This window comes from Terrapene carolina, unplaced genomic scaffold (assembly GCF_002925995.2).
Source record: "Terrapene carolina triunguis isolate 2854851 unplaced genomic scaffold, T_m_triunguis-2.0 Scaffold238, whole genome shotgun sequence".
Taxonomy (NCBI): Eukaryota; Metazoa; Chordata; order Testudines; family Emydidae; genus Terrapene; species Terrapene triunguis.
The window spans coordinates 874,177-889,144 of record NW_020664589.1 but is presented as its reverse complement, the minus strand read 5'-3'; the positions used below and the strand labels follow the sequence as shown (position 1 = coordinate 889,144).

Below are 14,968 nucleotides of genomic sequence, written 5' to 3'. Positions count from 1 at the left end.
TGCTCGTGCGCTAAGAATAGCTGTGTGGATGTTGCAGCACCAGGGAGGGGCTCAGGCGATCCACCTGAGCTTGTCCCGGGGGGTAGACGGGGCTTGAGCTCAGGTGGCTTGTCTGAGCCTCTGCCATTGCCGCAACGTCCACACAGCTACTTTTAGCATACTAACGCAAGCCCCGCCACCACACGTCTGTCTACCTGAGCTGGAAGGGTCATTCCCAGCTGCAGTGTAGACACACCCTTGGGGGCCTGGCGTTGAACTAGAACTGGTAATCCAAGTTAAAAGCGGAGTGCTGTGTCTTTGTCACTATTTTAACCAAAGTTTGCTAACGTGCATTAGCTAACCTGAGTTAAGAACATACCTTTTATTGCAAGATAGTTTGTTTGCTCTGCATCCCCAATCCTGCAGAGATGTGGTAGGTGAGGCTAACTGACCAGAGCTGAGTTGCCTCAACGCTCACCTGGCTGCTATACTCCTCTTGTTAATACAAAGAGATAATTAAAGAGAGGAAGGAAGGGAGGGGCAAACTTGTTTGTGGGGGGAAAAACAAAACCGGCACGAATGCCCATACCATTTTTCAGTTAGCTCAACATTACAACTTTAACATCCTGCAGCAATCGATTACAAATTGCACAACTGCTGTTTGTTAATTCCAGCGCATAGTAACCTGACATGTCAGAAGAACAAGTGAAAAGGTCCGTCCACCAAACTCTACTGGATCACAAAAGTGCCAGATTCACAACCCTGGAAACTGAAGACCTCAATACACTCCTAGATTAGGTACAGTACAGGCAGCACTAGCTTCCTCCTGCTGTTGTGCTGGCAAATCTTAGTCTTGTCCTCTGCAGGGGAGTAGTTTCATCTTCATGACTTATTCAGCTGTAGCAACAATCACCCGCTTTGGCTGACATGGGTGTTGGTAGCACTCCCATCCGATAATCGCAGTTCATGCTTGGCAGTGTAAGGAGGATGGACAGAAGCAGAAGTTACTGCTGGGGCCCGAATTCTACATGGCTTTATAACAGGAGTGTGCAAGGCAAGCAGGCAATGTCGAGCTAAATAGCCAAAAGGAGCGAAAAAGGAACCTGGACTTACTTGGTTACTTTGAAAATCCTCAGCAGTCGAAGAGCTCTCAATACACTGATGCCAAATGAGGTACCTGGCTTCACTGCTGCCCAAATCACTTCAAAAATGCTCCCCACTATCACCTGCAAGAACAAGCCATTTTAAAAGGGAAAATGGTTGCATAACCGGCTGGGGCTTTGGGTCCTCCCACAAGGGCTAGGGACCAAAGAGGAGACAGCTCCTGCACTGTGACTGGATTCTAATAGGGCTGCCAGTATAATCAAGGAAACAGCAAGGAAGCCCAAACTCTCCGACATAATGGTGCTAATTTTGTAAATGTGCGATCCAGCCGGAGAAAGGGGCGGCATGTCATCGCACTGCCCCTGGAGCAGGACGGCAACTCAAAGTCACAGTCTGCTGTTTGCTTCTCCCTTGCTGTGGTGGCAGAATCACCGTACATGAGCCCTTCTGCTGGTGCAGATTGCTTCCCCCTTTGCACCAGTTCTGTGTGTTGGCTGGTGTATTGTGACTCTTGTGAGGTCACAGCCAAGGCTCCTCCCACTCCCCACCAGTGCCCACTTGCACAAGACTGGGGATAGCAGTCAGGCAGAAGCTGTGCCCATCCCCAAACTGTGCATATGGGCAGCCCCCACAGGGATGTGAAGTGTCTCCATATACCCCCTTACTCCCATGAGTAAGGGCACAGCTGGGCTCACGAGTGTGCACCGTATAGGAGCTAAGTATTATCATGATGTAAAATCGACTGGAAGCATCTCTCTGATCAGAACCTTTAAAATGCTGGTTAATTAAGATACTTGCAGTTAAATAAAAATCCTTAAAATCCACTAGAGTTCGCATCCAACCATTCAGCAGCCCCCAGCCTTGAGATATTTACAGAATTGTCTCTCGACATATTTTGTTAAAATGTTGGCAGCTATGCAATAGTACAAACCCTAAGATTCAAAGGGACTTTCAATGAAATGTAGTGCAAATAGGGAGAAATTATAGTAATGAAAAATGCATTATAGTAAAGGGGAATTATATAAACGCTAGGTTACTGTTTAGGTAATAAGGTAAGACAAGCATTTCTTAGCCTTTATATCTAGCTTCAGACAAGACCAAAGGTTGAGACACTTTAGCGATGGAGAAGCACAATAATTGCCTTGAAATGCACGAGGGGCTTATTTCTACCATGGAATGCAATTTTCACAGAAAATCAAGGTGAATAGACAGACCTATGCCAGTTACCACACCAGAGTGATGATATGAGATTGTCGACGCCCTGAAAACACCATTTGTGTACAGCATTCCAGCTCCTTTTGAGCAGAACCCAACTCTCCTCTCCTCCACTGTGTATCCTTTCTAGGGATCCATCATGCATCAGTGAAACCTTCCCCCAGACCCTCTGAGTTTTAAATTGATAATTAATTTTCTTGCCATATTAAAATGACCTCTTGGGAGTAACTTCACACACGACTCCACCAGACGACCCCTCCCCGGGGCCAATGTCTCTGTTTTGTTGCTTCGCTCTTTGCTTTTGAACTGTTTCATCTCAATGGTTTGTCAAACTAAACTGACTACAGAACTGTGTACTGTTCCAAAGGGGGTGAAGAAACAGAATTAATTTGGGGAGTGGGAAGGTGGGTGCGGGAGAAGAAACATAGATAGTGGTGGGTTCCCAATGGACTCTCTAAAATGGGAAGAATAAGAAAAGTGCTCAAAACCCACTCCCTCCGGGAATCCCAGTCTGTGAAACTTATTACCAGTGCTTCATTCAGCATGGCATGAACAAAAGCCCAGTGGATTTCTTCTGTGTTTAATATAAAATTCTTAAATAATCCATCCCACAAGATCGGGTATAAGTTTTTGTTCCTTGTGGGTGGAGCATTCTGATTAACAATGCCTTTTATGAAATAAATGACGGGAAATTAGCAGGCAGTGAGGGTGAAGCTTGCCATATTGTGGCCCATGCAGTACCTGTGTGGGGGATAGAGAACATCAATCCAGCATCTTTCACTAGAACTTGACAAAAAATGAGGCAGTGATAAATTTAGGTTAATTAAAAGCCAAATTAAAGTATTACAAAAACGGGCTTATTTTCTTGACACAGCTCACGCAGACTGGAATTTTCAAAGGCGTCTCAGGTTGTTAAACGCCTCACTCCCGTTGACTTTCAATAGGAGCTGGGTGCCAACTCCAGGGCCGGATTTAGAGGTAGGTGACCCAGGTGACCACCTGGGGTGCCAGGCTTGGGGGGCGCCAGGCTCAGAGTGCTGTTTTGGTGGTTAGCGACAAAAGGGAAAATAGAATGTTTGAAGTAAAACGTTTCAGGTATTCCGTATGTGGATTCGTTTTTAGTAACCTCCTAGAATGTTCTGGGATCTTTGTGGAACCTTCCAGACTGCTTATATATGGCATGACTAAATACAGATTTACAGATCCTAGTAAGCAAGTTTTATCGTCTTATATGACGGGGATAAATCCCGCATGCAAATCATGCATCAGAGTCATGAAATGGGCTACAAATGCAATTAAAAAAATAAGGTATTCAAAAGTTTAACAAATGGAGGGCGTGCTGAACAAGCTCCTCGCCTGGGGCACCAGTTGGTCTAGGGCCGGCCCTGGCCAACTCCCTTAGAAGTCTTTGAAAATCCCAACCAAATTTTCAGTCCAGCCGTAGCAGAACCTTCGTTTTTGCAGGCACAAAATTACGCCCACAACAGCTTGTTGCTTTTAGTTCAGGTGACGTTCACTGAAGTCCCTGATTACCTCCCAAAATCAGGAGTGTAGCCATCGAGGTGACTTAAACTGTGGGTGCAAGTAGTTGCAGATGCAATGCCACACACACAATTATTTGCATGACAGTTTGCTCCCACAGAACTGGGGGATGGTGTCCGCACAGCTAGCCCTAAATGCTACGTCTTAGCATGAAAATCGCCAAGTTTAGGCATATTTGATATGTTGTGTCAGGGGTTTGTTGTTGTTGTTGTTTTCTTTTCACAGTGCCAGTGAAAGGTAAGGGATTGCCAGCCTCGCAAAGTACACCTGATGCTTCCCACATGTAACAGGGTGGTTTACCCCGTTAAGCAGCAGGGGCTCTAGGGCCCGTCAGCCCCAGCTGGGAAGAGGTCAGGTGATTCAATGAAGAGCTGAGAAAGCTCAGTTGGGGTTGAGGGGGGCTGCAGGAGGAAGGCTGGCTCCTATGATTGGCCCTGAGAGAGGGGGCGGGGGCGGTGTTGGTCTGGGAAATAGCTTTGTTTTGTGTGACTTCGCAAAGCTTGTAAAATCTTAATTAATAAACCGTTTCCTGAAAGAGTGGCATGGTGTTAGCCCTTCCTGGGCTGGGAGCCCAGCCAGCTGCCCGACACACACCACACCTTTCCTGACCTTGTTCTGCTCCAAACAGCCCCCCTCTAGAGAGAAGGGGTTAGTCCAGGCTCTAGGCCTAATCGGTCCTTGGCCTCCCTGCTGAGATGGCCAACAAAGGGGCCGATTAGAGTCAGCTGTGAGAGTGGAATTTGTGATGTGGGCACCTGCCAAAGGGGAAATGGAGTGAGTCTCAATATTCATTTCCCAGTCAAGGAATGGTGCAGAAACAGCAAGTTCAGTCCCAGAAGGGGAAGGGAATCACTCGCAGCATCTTGTCAGTTAAGCATCCAAGGTGTCAGACGTAAAGTCCACCTCAGACTGGCTGGAGGACACACGAGATGCCCCAGCTGTTCTTTTCCTTCTCTAATCTTTATGGTGGTGACTGCATCTTGAGTGCCAGCGACACGAAATATTGCAGCCCAGATACTCTCTTAGGATCCAGGTACATAATTCCCATTAAAGACAACAGAAGGTGTGTAAGCCTATGTGTAGGCAGAATGTAGCCCATTGTGTTAGACGCCCATATCCACAGACACCTATAGAAGTGTCCTGTCTTTCCAGAGGGCCTGAGCAAAAATGTTTACATCAATAGTATATGCTCAGCATCTCCCCCAAAACATGCCACTTTTATTATATACGCCTCATTATGGACACAGAACTTTGAAACTCACTGCCCATGTATCGTGAGGGGAAGTCACCCACAGGATGGTAGGGAATCCGAGCAAAGGGAAACATGATTTAAAACACAAACACACCCCTAACTTGAAAATGGCATCTCCTGGTATTAGAGCACTTAGTGAGGCTGCTGATGAGAACTGGTTCCATGTGGGCTTTTAGCAGAAAACAATTCCCACAGACATACAGTTCTGGTTGGCTACTGGGTTTCTTAGGAGGCAATTCCTAGAGGAAGTGTATTCAGACTGGCATGTTTCCTCATTGTATCTCACTGTTCACTTGATTTATACAGGGAAGTGAGAGAGGAGTAGCTAATCTCTGTAAAATGTGCCCATGGGACATCATTGCCTTTGCACTCACTGATAAACATATAACATCACTCAACAAAGGAGGGGCTTCCACACCACATTGGTTTGTGTAGCTGATGTCAACTTACCCCAAAGTCGAAGCAGTTGAACGAGGAGTGGAAGTAATTTCTTGGCCCTAGTCCGTACATCTTCAAGGACATCTCAGTAAGGAACAGACCCAGGAAAACAAACTCTGCAAAATCTAGAAGCCAGCAAAGAGGCTGAATCAGTTAATGAGGTCCTGCAAGGCTGAGATAATGCAGTAGAACAGCTTCACAGCATGGACTGCCTCCTGCTGGGCGAAAACTCCTCTGCAATGGGAAGGTAACTGCTTAATACCCTTTCACACAATTATTTCCGCATACACGTATGGGAGGCACATCGTACAAGAAGCACAAAGGAAGCAGTTTCAGCTCTGCTGTGGAAAGTTAGGTATGTGAGCTTTGAGAAATCCTGTCCACCTCTAGGAAAAGCATTTTGAGAAAGAGGTTTGTGAGGGGCTGTTTATAAAGGCCTCCCTTAACTCCACCCATAATATTTTGCATATGTACAATTACACAGACCTGTCAATCACTCTTTCAAATGGGTGGTAGATTCACAGATTCCAAAGGGACCGTTGTGATCATCTAGTCTGACCTCCTGTATAACACAGGCTATAAAGCATTATATGTGCTGGAACTAGGGGTGCTGCCACACTCCTTGGCTTGAAGTGGTTTCCATTATATACAAGCTTTACAGTTTGGTTCAATGGCTCTCAGCGCCCCCACTATACAAATTGTTCCAGCGCCCCTGTAAAACTTCTCCCCAAATAATTCCTAGAGCAGATCTTTTAGAAAGACATCAAATCTTCATTTTAAAATGGTCATGGATAGAGAATCCACCACGCCCCTTGATAAATTCTTCCAATGGTTGCATCTAACAGTATCATGTGCAATTTACCCAGTTTGCTCAAATATGCAAAAAGATGTGATCCTAAGTATTGCTAGCACAAACCTGTGATCCTAAGTATTGCTAGCACAAACAAGGAGTCCCTTTAAGTCCCTTTAGATAATTGGTTAAATTAGATATGCTATAGCTGAAAAATCACCCTTTTCAAGGTGTGATTATGGTCTTAAAAATGACAATAAGTAAAATTTTTACAAGCATCTATGTCCTATTTTCAAAAGTGCCTATGTCACTTATGTGCCTAAGTTCCATTGACTTTCAATGGCACTTTGAAAACTAAGTGATTTAGGTCACAAACACACTTAAGTCACCTAGAAATCCAAGTCCTATTGAAAGTCAACGGAACATAGGTGCCTAAATGATATAAGCATTTTTGAAAATGAGATTTAGGTGCTTTTGCAAATTTTACCATATGTAAAAATGATACCACCTAATTCAAGAGACCTGCACCCTGTGCGCATTCAGTGTCCATCCGAAGAAGTGGGTTGTAGCCCACGAAAGCTTATGCTCTAATAAATTTGTTAGTCTCTAAGGTGCCACAAGTACTCCTGTTCTTTTTGCGGATACAGACTAACACGGCTGCTACTCTGAAAAGTGTCCAAGGTGCTGACTTTACTACTGACTCAAAGCAGATTCCTTTTGTTATCCCTGCAGAACCTACACAGCTCGGAGACAGCAAGTGGAGTACCATTCTGCCTCATGCATCACCAACAAAACAGCCAGGTACGTTTTTGATTGGAAAGTTTTTAATCACCTATCATGACATAAGGGGCAGAAAAAATCCAGCTGGATTTTTCAAATCCCAGATTGAATTTGCAGGAGTCGCAGTTATAGAAAAAACTACCGTTTGCTTTGTAAACTGAGCAGCTTGGATCTTGAGGTCACTGAGAAGGAGTAACCAGGGAACATTTTTTTAAAAGCAACATCAAAAACAAAACCCTACCAAAACAGAACACTCCACTGCACACACAGTTCTCCTCCTGGGGAAAGGATGAGAGAAGAACAAACCACATGACAGATATTAATCTCGATGTTTAATGCACAGCTGGAAGGTGTTTGTATGCAATAGCGGTAAATACATTATAAAAACTGATATAGAATATGGAACTCACATGTCATATTTACAGAGTCACTCTTTTGTCTACAGCTGCCCTTTAAGCTTTGTGATTCGAACTCTCCTTAGCCCGTTAACAGAATTCCAGTTCCCTTCTCAGCAGAACTCGGCCCTACCAAAGGATGTGGCCTTCAGGACATAAGTGGAATGAGTTTAGTGGAATCCTTCTATTTCCTCATGGATATTTGTTCCACCACATGCTATGAAACAGGCAGAAGTCTCTACCTATGAGGGGGCAAGATATGAAGCAGCAAGGGTAGCTGCAGGTCAGGCCAGGTCAGGGAATTTGCATCCACATGCCTGTTCTACCTAACTCTAGGCAAAGCTCTTGGTTTCTTGCTTTCAAGAGCACCAAATTTACCCCAAACGTTTTAAAAATAGCTATGGATCCAGGAAGTCACACTGGAGAAAAGTCCCGGCTCAGTGCGAGACTCCTTCTATGTAGGTATTCTAATATCTAGCTCTTATATAGCGGTTTTCCTCAGTAGATCTCAAAGCACTTTACAAAGGAGGTCAATATCATTATCCCCATTTTAGAGGTAGAGAGAAGAGGCAGTGACTTGCCCAAGGTCACCCAGCAGGCCAATGGCAGAGCCCGGAATAGAACCAAGGTCTCCTGAGTCTACCCACTAGATAAAACTACCACGGGCTCAGAACTATCTAGCACCCTAGATATTCATATATAGAAAAACACAACACAGATTGGCTGGATGGATCGATAGACAGACAGATCAATCTGGGCTTTTTTAAGGCACATGGCAAGAAATGGGAGTAACAGATGTAAAAGTCAGAGAAACAGCTAAGAAGTTTGAGTGCCTGCTCCAGATCTCCTCTTTGCACCCCTGAGAGAAGAAACCAAATGTCGTTTCAGAGCTAGTGATCCTTGCGTCCAGAACTAGACTCAGTGGCACCTGGTTCCAGAGATCATAGCTGGCAGTGTCAGCAGTGTCTCAACGGTGACTAGCTGCCACGGGCCCTGGCACCAAGAGGCCATATGCAGGCAATAAAGGAAGGGCGGAAGCAAGGAGGCAGAGAAAAACGAAAGCACTTAACTCTTTGAGTACGAGAGCAACTCAGAATGAATCAGCTTCTCTGGCTGACGGATCCAAAACAGGATTTCTTCTGACATGGTCCTGCCCATATAATTGAAAATGCAATTTCATTGTTTGGACCTCCTGGTATTCAGGCCCTAAATTTAATTTAATCTCCCTTAAACAGAAGCATTCTGTAATTCAATTTAAAGGGAAAATAGTTTGATACAAATAGTCTAATTTAATTTAAAATGTATGCTGCTGGCAAAGGCCACACTGGTATCATTTTGCCCCATCTGTCTGAATTAGGTAGTTAGTGGCTCTTTTTTGTCAATCACCAACAAATTAATTCCATTTCCGCACTGTCTGGAAGTCTGATGTCATTAGGTGCAGGAGTTGGGGATGCTACTATCAGGTTTATTTGCTCTTCCCCGTGTGGAAACCTCTAACCAGGAAAAGAGCCCCAAGTCCAAACCTCCCTCTCTTCTTGAAGAGAGCGGGCTTGAAATAATCAGCAGACATAAATAAACATGCGTGTTTCAGAAACCCTTTTTCTTTCAATTGCAAATGTTGCATATTTATATCCAGAGGGAGCTGGGCCTCTACTTCAAAGGCAAATACGATACCATCAAGAAACTAATTGCATAATGCATTTGGTTAAGCACACTGCAGCACACAAAAGAAAACAGAAGAGATGAGTTCTTAGACCGTGATGGCCCAAATATCTTGATCGAGTTCCCTAGTTCCCAAAAAATAATAGTAGTAATAATAATGTTTTTGTTCAGCCTTTAAAAAAAAAATTTCATTCGTAAAGCGTATTGAGGGAAGGTGTGAGGTATTAGATGGTCAGTCCTGGAGAATGTCAATCTCCATTGGTGGGAGCCAAAGAACAACATGGACAGCAGCAACGTGAGACTTCCCTGCACGCTGCCCAGCCAAACTTACCTAGAGAAGTGAAAGGACAGTTCAGTCTCTATAGTCCATTAGTTCCTCGGTCTTCTTTCATAGACGTATAGATTTTAAGGCCGGGATGCTAGTGAAGGCAGGGGGCTGGACACAATGACCTTTCGGTGTCCCTTCCAGTTCTATGAGATAGGTATATCTCGATATATTTTGGGGGGTTTAGTCCTGCTTTGAGCAGGGGGTTGGACTAGATGACCTCCTGAGGTCCCTTCCAACCCTGATATTCTATGATTCTATGGATAACTGAGATCATCTTTTCTGATCTCCTACATAACACAGGCCATAGAATCTCACAGAACTTCTGCGTCAAGCCCATGATTTCTGGTTGAGCTGTAGCATCTCTTTTAGAAAGGCATCCAGTCTTCATTTAATGACTGCAAGTGATGGAAACTCCACCACATGCCTAAACAAGTTGTTCCAATGGTTAATTACCCTCACTGAAAACATGTGCCTTGTTTTTACTCTGACTTTATCTAACAGCAGCTTCAAGCCACTAGCTCTCATGATGCCTTTTTGTGCTAGATTAAAGAGTTGTCAGTGATCAGAAATCTCTTCCTCTTGAAAATGCCAGCGACAGCGGCAATTAACGCAAACAATGATGGTGGGTGATTGTATGAAGCAAACCTGTCCACTGGGAACTGCAACCTATTTCATCTAGGCCACTCAACAAAGGTCTGCACTTTGAAGAAGAGAACCTGCATAGCAGACCCATAATATTTATAGCATTGTGTGACACTGATCAGCTTTCTCTGCAGAGGAGAAAAATTGGAAAATGTTCCACAAACATCCAAAAAGTTCCAGTGCCTACTCCAGATTTCTTCATAACATAAGAACATCAGAACGGCCATACTGGGTCAGACCAATGGTCCAGCTAGCCTAGTATCTTGTCTTCCAACAGTGGCCAATGCCAGATGCTTCAAAAGGAATGAATAGAACAGTGCAATCATTAAGTGGTCCATCCCCTGCCATCGGGTCCCAGGATCTGGCAGTCAGAGGCTTAGGGACACCCACAGCATGGGGTTGCATCGCTGACCATCTAGGCTAGGCTGTCATTCTTTTTTGAACTAAGTTATTCTTTTGGCCTTCACAACATTCCCTGGCAATGAGTTCCACAGTTTGACTGTGCGTTGTGTGAAGAAATACGTCCTTTTGTTTGTTTTAAACCTGCTGCCTATTCATTTCATCGGGAGACCCCTGATTCTTGTGTTATGTGAAGGAGTAAATAACACTTCCTTATTCACTTTCTCCATACCAGTCATGATTTTATAGATTTTATCGACCTCTATCATATAGACCTCTAACATATTTCCCCGATCGAGATGCTAAACGAGCACTCAAGGACGATAAGGCCATTGCGGAGAAACTAAATGAATTCTTTGCATCGGTCTTCACGGCTGAGGATGTGAGGTAGATTCCCAAACCTGAGCCATTCTTTTTAGCTGACAAATCTGAGGAACTGTTCTAGATTGTGGTGTCATTAGAGGAGGTTTTGGAACAAATTGATAAACTAAACAGTAATAAGTCATCAGGACCAGATGGCATTCACCCAAGAGTTCTGAAGGAACTCAAATGTGAAATTGCAGAACTACTAACTGCGGTCTGTAACCTATCATTTAAATCAGCTTCTATACCAAATGACTGGAGGATAACTAATATGACACCGATTTTTAAAAAGGGGTCCAGAGGAGATCCTGGCAATCACAGGCCTGTAAGCCTGACTTCAGTACCAGGCAAACTGCTTGAAACTATAGTAAAGAACAAAATTTTCAGACACAACATAATTTCAACAACATAATTTGTTGGGGAAGGGTCAACATGGTTTTTGTAAAGGGAAATCATGCCTCACCAATCTACTAGAATTCTTTGAAGGGGTCAACAAGCATGTGTACAAGGGGGATCCAGTGGATATAGTGTACTTAGATTTTCAGAAAGCCTTTGACAAGGTCCCTCACCAAAGGCTCTTAAACAAAGTAAGCTGTAATGGGATAACAGGGAAGGTCCTCTCATGGATTGGTAACTGGTTAAAAGATAGGAAACAGAGGGTAGGAATAAATTATCAGTTTTCAGAATGGAGAGAGGTAAATAGTGGTGTCTCCCAGGGGTCTGTACTGGGCCCAGTCCTATTCAACATATTCATAAATGATCTGAAAAAAGCGGTAAACAGTGAGGTGGCAAAATTTGCAGATGATACAAAACTTCTCAAGATAGTTAAGTCCAAAGCAGAGTGCAAAGAGTTACAAAAGGATCTCTCAAAACTGGGTGACTGGGCAACAAAATGGCAGATGAAAGTCAATGTTGATAAATGCAAAGTAATGCACATTGGAAAACATAATCCCAACTGTACATATAAAATGATGGGGTCTAAATTAGTTGTTATCACTCAAGAAAGAGATCTTGGAGTCATCGTGGATGGTTCTCTGAAAACATTGGCTCAATGTGCAGCAGCAGTCAAAAAAACAACAAGAATGTTAGGAATCACTAGGAAAGGGACAGATAATAAGATAGAAAATATTGTATTGCCTCTCTATAAATGCATGGTACGCTCACATCTTGAATACTGCATGCAGATGTGGTCGCCCCATCTCAAAAAAGATATATTAGAATTGGAAAAGATTCAGAAAAGGGCAACAAAAATGATTAGGGGTATGGAACGGCTTCCGTACAAGGAGAGATTAATAAGACTGGGACTTTTCAGCTTGGAAAAAAGATGACTAAGGGGGGATATGATTGAAGTCTATAAAATCATGACTCGTGTGGAGAACGTAAATAAGGAAGTGTTATTTACTCCTTCTTTAAGAAGAACAAGAACTAGGGGTCACCAAATGAAATTAATAGGCAGCAGGTTTAAAATAAAAGGAAGTATTTTTTCACACAATGCAGAGTCAACCTGTGGAACTCCTTGCCAGAGGATGTTATGAAGACCAAGACTATAACAGGGTTCAAAAAAAGAACTAGATAAATTGATGGAGGATAGGTCCATCAATGGCTATTAGCCAGGATGGGCAGGGATGGTGTCCCTAGCCTCTGTTTGCCGAAAACTGGGAATGAGCGACAGGGGATAGATCACTTGATGATTACCTGTTCTGTTCATTCCCTCTGGGGCACCTGGCATTGGCCACTGTCAGAAGACAGGATAATGGGCTAGATGGACCTTTGGTCTGACCCAGTATGGCCATTCTTATGTTCTTAGTCATCTCTTTTCCACGCTACATAGTCCTAGTCTTTTTAATCTCTCCTCATATGGACGCTGCCCCATTCCCTTAATCATTTTTGTTGCTCTTCTCTGTACCTTTTCCATGTCTAACATATCTTTTTTGAGATGAGGTGATGAGAACTGCACACAGTCTTCAAGGTGCAGTCATACCATGGATTTATATAGTGGCATTATGATATTTACTATTTTATTATCTATCCCTTTCCAAGTGGTTCCTAACATTTTGTTAGCTTTTTTGACTGCCACTGCACATTGAGTGCATGTTTTCAGAGAACTGGCCACAATGACTCCAAGATCTAATTCTTAAGTGGCAACAGCTAATTTAGACCCCATCATTTTGTATGAATAGTTGAGATTACGTTTTCCAACATGCATTATTTTGCATTTATGAACATTGACTTTCATCTGCCATTTTGTTGCTCAGTCACCCAGTTGCATCCCGGAGGGATTGGCTATTTCTCCAGTGGACCATTGATTCCGGGGGCATATGGATATCTGCTGCTATTCACTGAGGACCTGGGTCCAAAGAATTCACAGAACACAGATGCTACTAAACGAAAGTGAAACTAAACAAATATTCCAATTAATTTCTTAAAGCTCCTACAGTTCCTGTTTCAAAGCAGTGGAGACAATAGGAAATATCAAGCAGAGAAAGTTAATCAGAGCATTTCAATAACACGAAAGTTAAAAGAACAGGAGTGGGGGGAAATCAATGCAGACCCAAAGGCTCTCACCATCTATTCATTAAGTAAAATATATTTGTAATGTAATTAAATGCTTCCCGGAGGGACAGCTATACTTGAATTAGAAGGTGCCTGGTTGAGTTTCAAGGTGCTGCAGACCCTTCCAGACTTGACTTCACTCCTTGGACTCCTGCCCATTGCAGTTCACAAGACTCCTTTCAAGTTCAATTACAAGTGCTCTCCAGGAAACAATATAATTAGAGGCGGTTACATTTCTCATGTTCTACATCAGGCCTTCCAAGTCTCACTCCTTTACAGAGAGACTCACTCATGGATTAATCTTAAGGATGGTTTTTAAACCTCTCACTATTGTGGCGAAGGATTTTGCTGTGTGTTTCAATGAGATATTTCAAATCTCCTGGTTTTGTGGAATTTCATTCAGTGTCACTGACACTCTTCGATATAACCCTGTTACGTCCAGGGTTCATTCACCATTAGACGTAAGGATAATTAGAGTGCCTATGGTTCAGTGCAGAGACAGGCCTAAATAAAAACACCAGATCTGATCACCCCTAACATTTGGAAAAGTTTCTATCTGCATTTCTGAAGCTTTGAACCGTCTTAAAGGAAGAGCAGGGTTTGTTAATCATTTCGGAGCTCTTTGGTCTGAAAATGACAGGCTAGAAATACTGCACACAGCATGGTGGCACTCCTGCTACTGGTCTCAGCCAAAGACAGGAGGTGCAAAAGCAAATGCAAATTATGAACAAGGAGTTAACCAGGCTTATCTGAACTTTAGAAAATGTTGGATCTGAGCTCAGCTGGAATTTCATCTCAAGATTCAGGTTCATCTAACCACTGTACCCTTCCTTAATTGAAACATCGTCTTCTCCAGCCTATGAAATGAGGCTAGAATTACAAGCTATGACACTTGCTCTTAGAATTCCTATGGCTGAGGTTCATTCTCCATGTCCAAGGCTCCTTTTCTCTGATTGTCACCAGTCATAGAATCAATCATAGAATCATAGAATATCAGGGTTGGAAGGGACCTCAGGAGGTCATCTAGTCCAATCCCCTGCTCAAAGCAGGACCAATCCCATCTACCAGTCTACACAGCTTATAATATTCTAACTAGAGAGAGGCTAGAGACGCAAAGCTCACGCATGGATCTGAACAGCCACCAAGTCTGTGGGTGTTCAGATCTAGAATTTTGGCTTGGGACCCACCTCTAATTTCTACAATCCCATGCCAAGAATGTGTCAGGCTGCTGTTTCTAATAGCATGTGGCCCATTTCCACTGGTGTTTCCTTAGCACCACCCAGGGATGTATTTGTGGGCATGGGAAACTATACAAAGATCTCTGGCCTGCAAATGGTAGAACGAAGGTGTCATAGGAAATGATCGTGCAAACCACAGAAAACTATATAGGACAGAAAGAAGAAACAGCATCTCTGGTTGGAAAGTTACTGAATATTTAGAGTCAAGGAACAAATGTGACTGAGAAAAGAATTTCTCTGCTGTTCCTATTGAAAATCAATCAATCACAGGGGTCAACTGTGATTCCC

The 14,968-nt window shown here is 43.4% G+C and overlaps 1 protein-coding gene across 1 annotated transcript in view; it reads right to left on the bottom strand.

The window, feature by feature from the left end:
• Positions 1 to 14,968, bottom strand: part of CACNA1B (calcium voltage-gated channel subunit alpha1 B) — a 490,111-nt gene that overhangs the window by 172,736 nt on the left and 302,407 nt on the right. Inside the window, exons 13-14 of the mRNA XM_024206825.3 lie at positions 5,543 to 5,655; positions 1,093 to 1,205 (exon numbers count right to left, since the gene is read on the bottom strand). Of these exons, the coding sequence (XP_024062593.2) occupies positions 1,093 to 1,205; positions 5,543 to 5,655 (226 nt within the window). The remainder of the gene's footprint in view (positions 1 to 1,092; positions 1,206 to 5,542; positions 5,656 to 14,968) is intronic.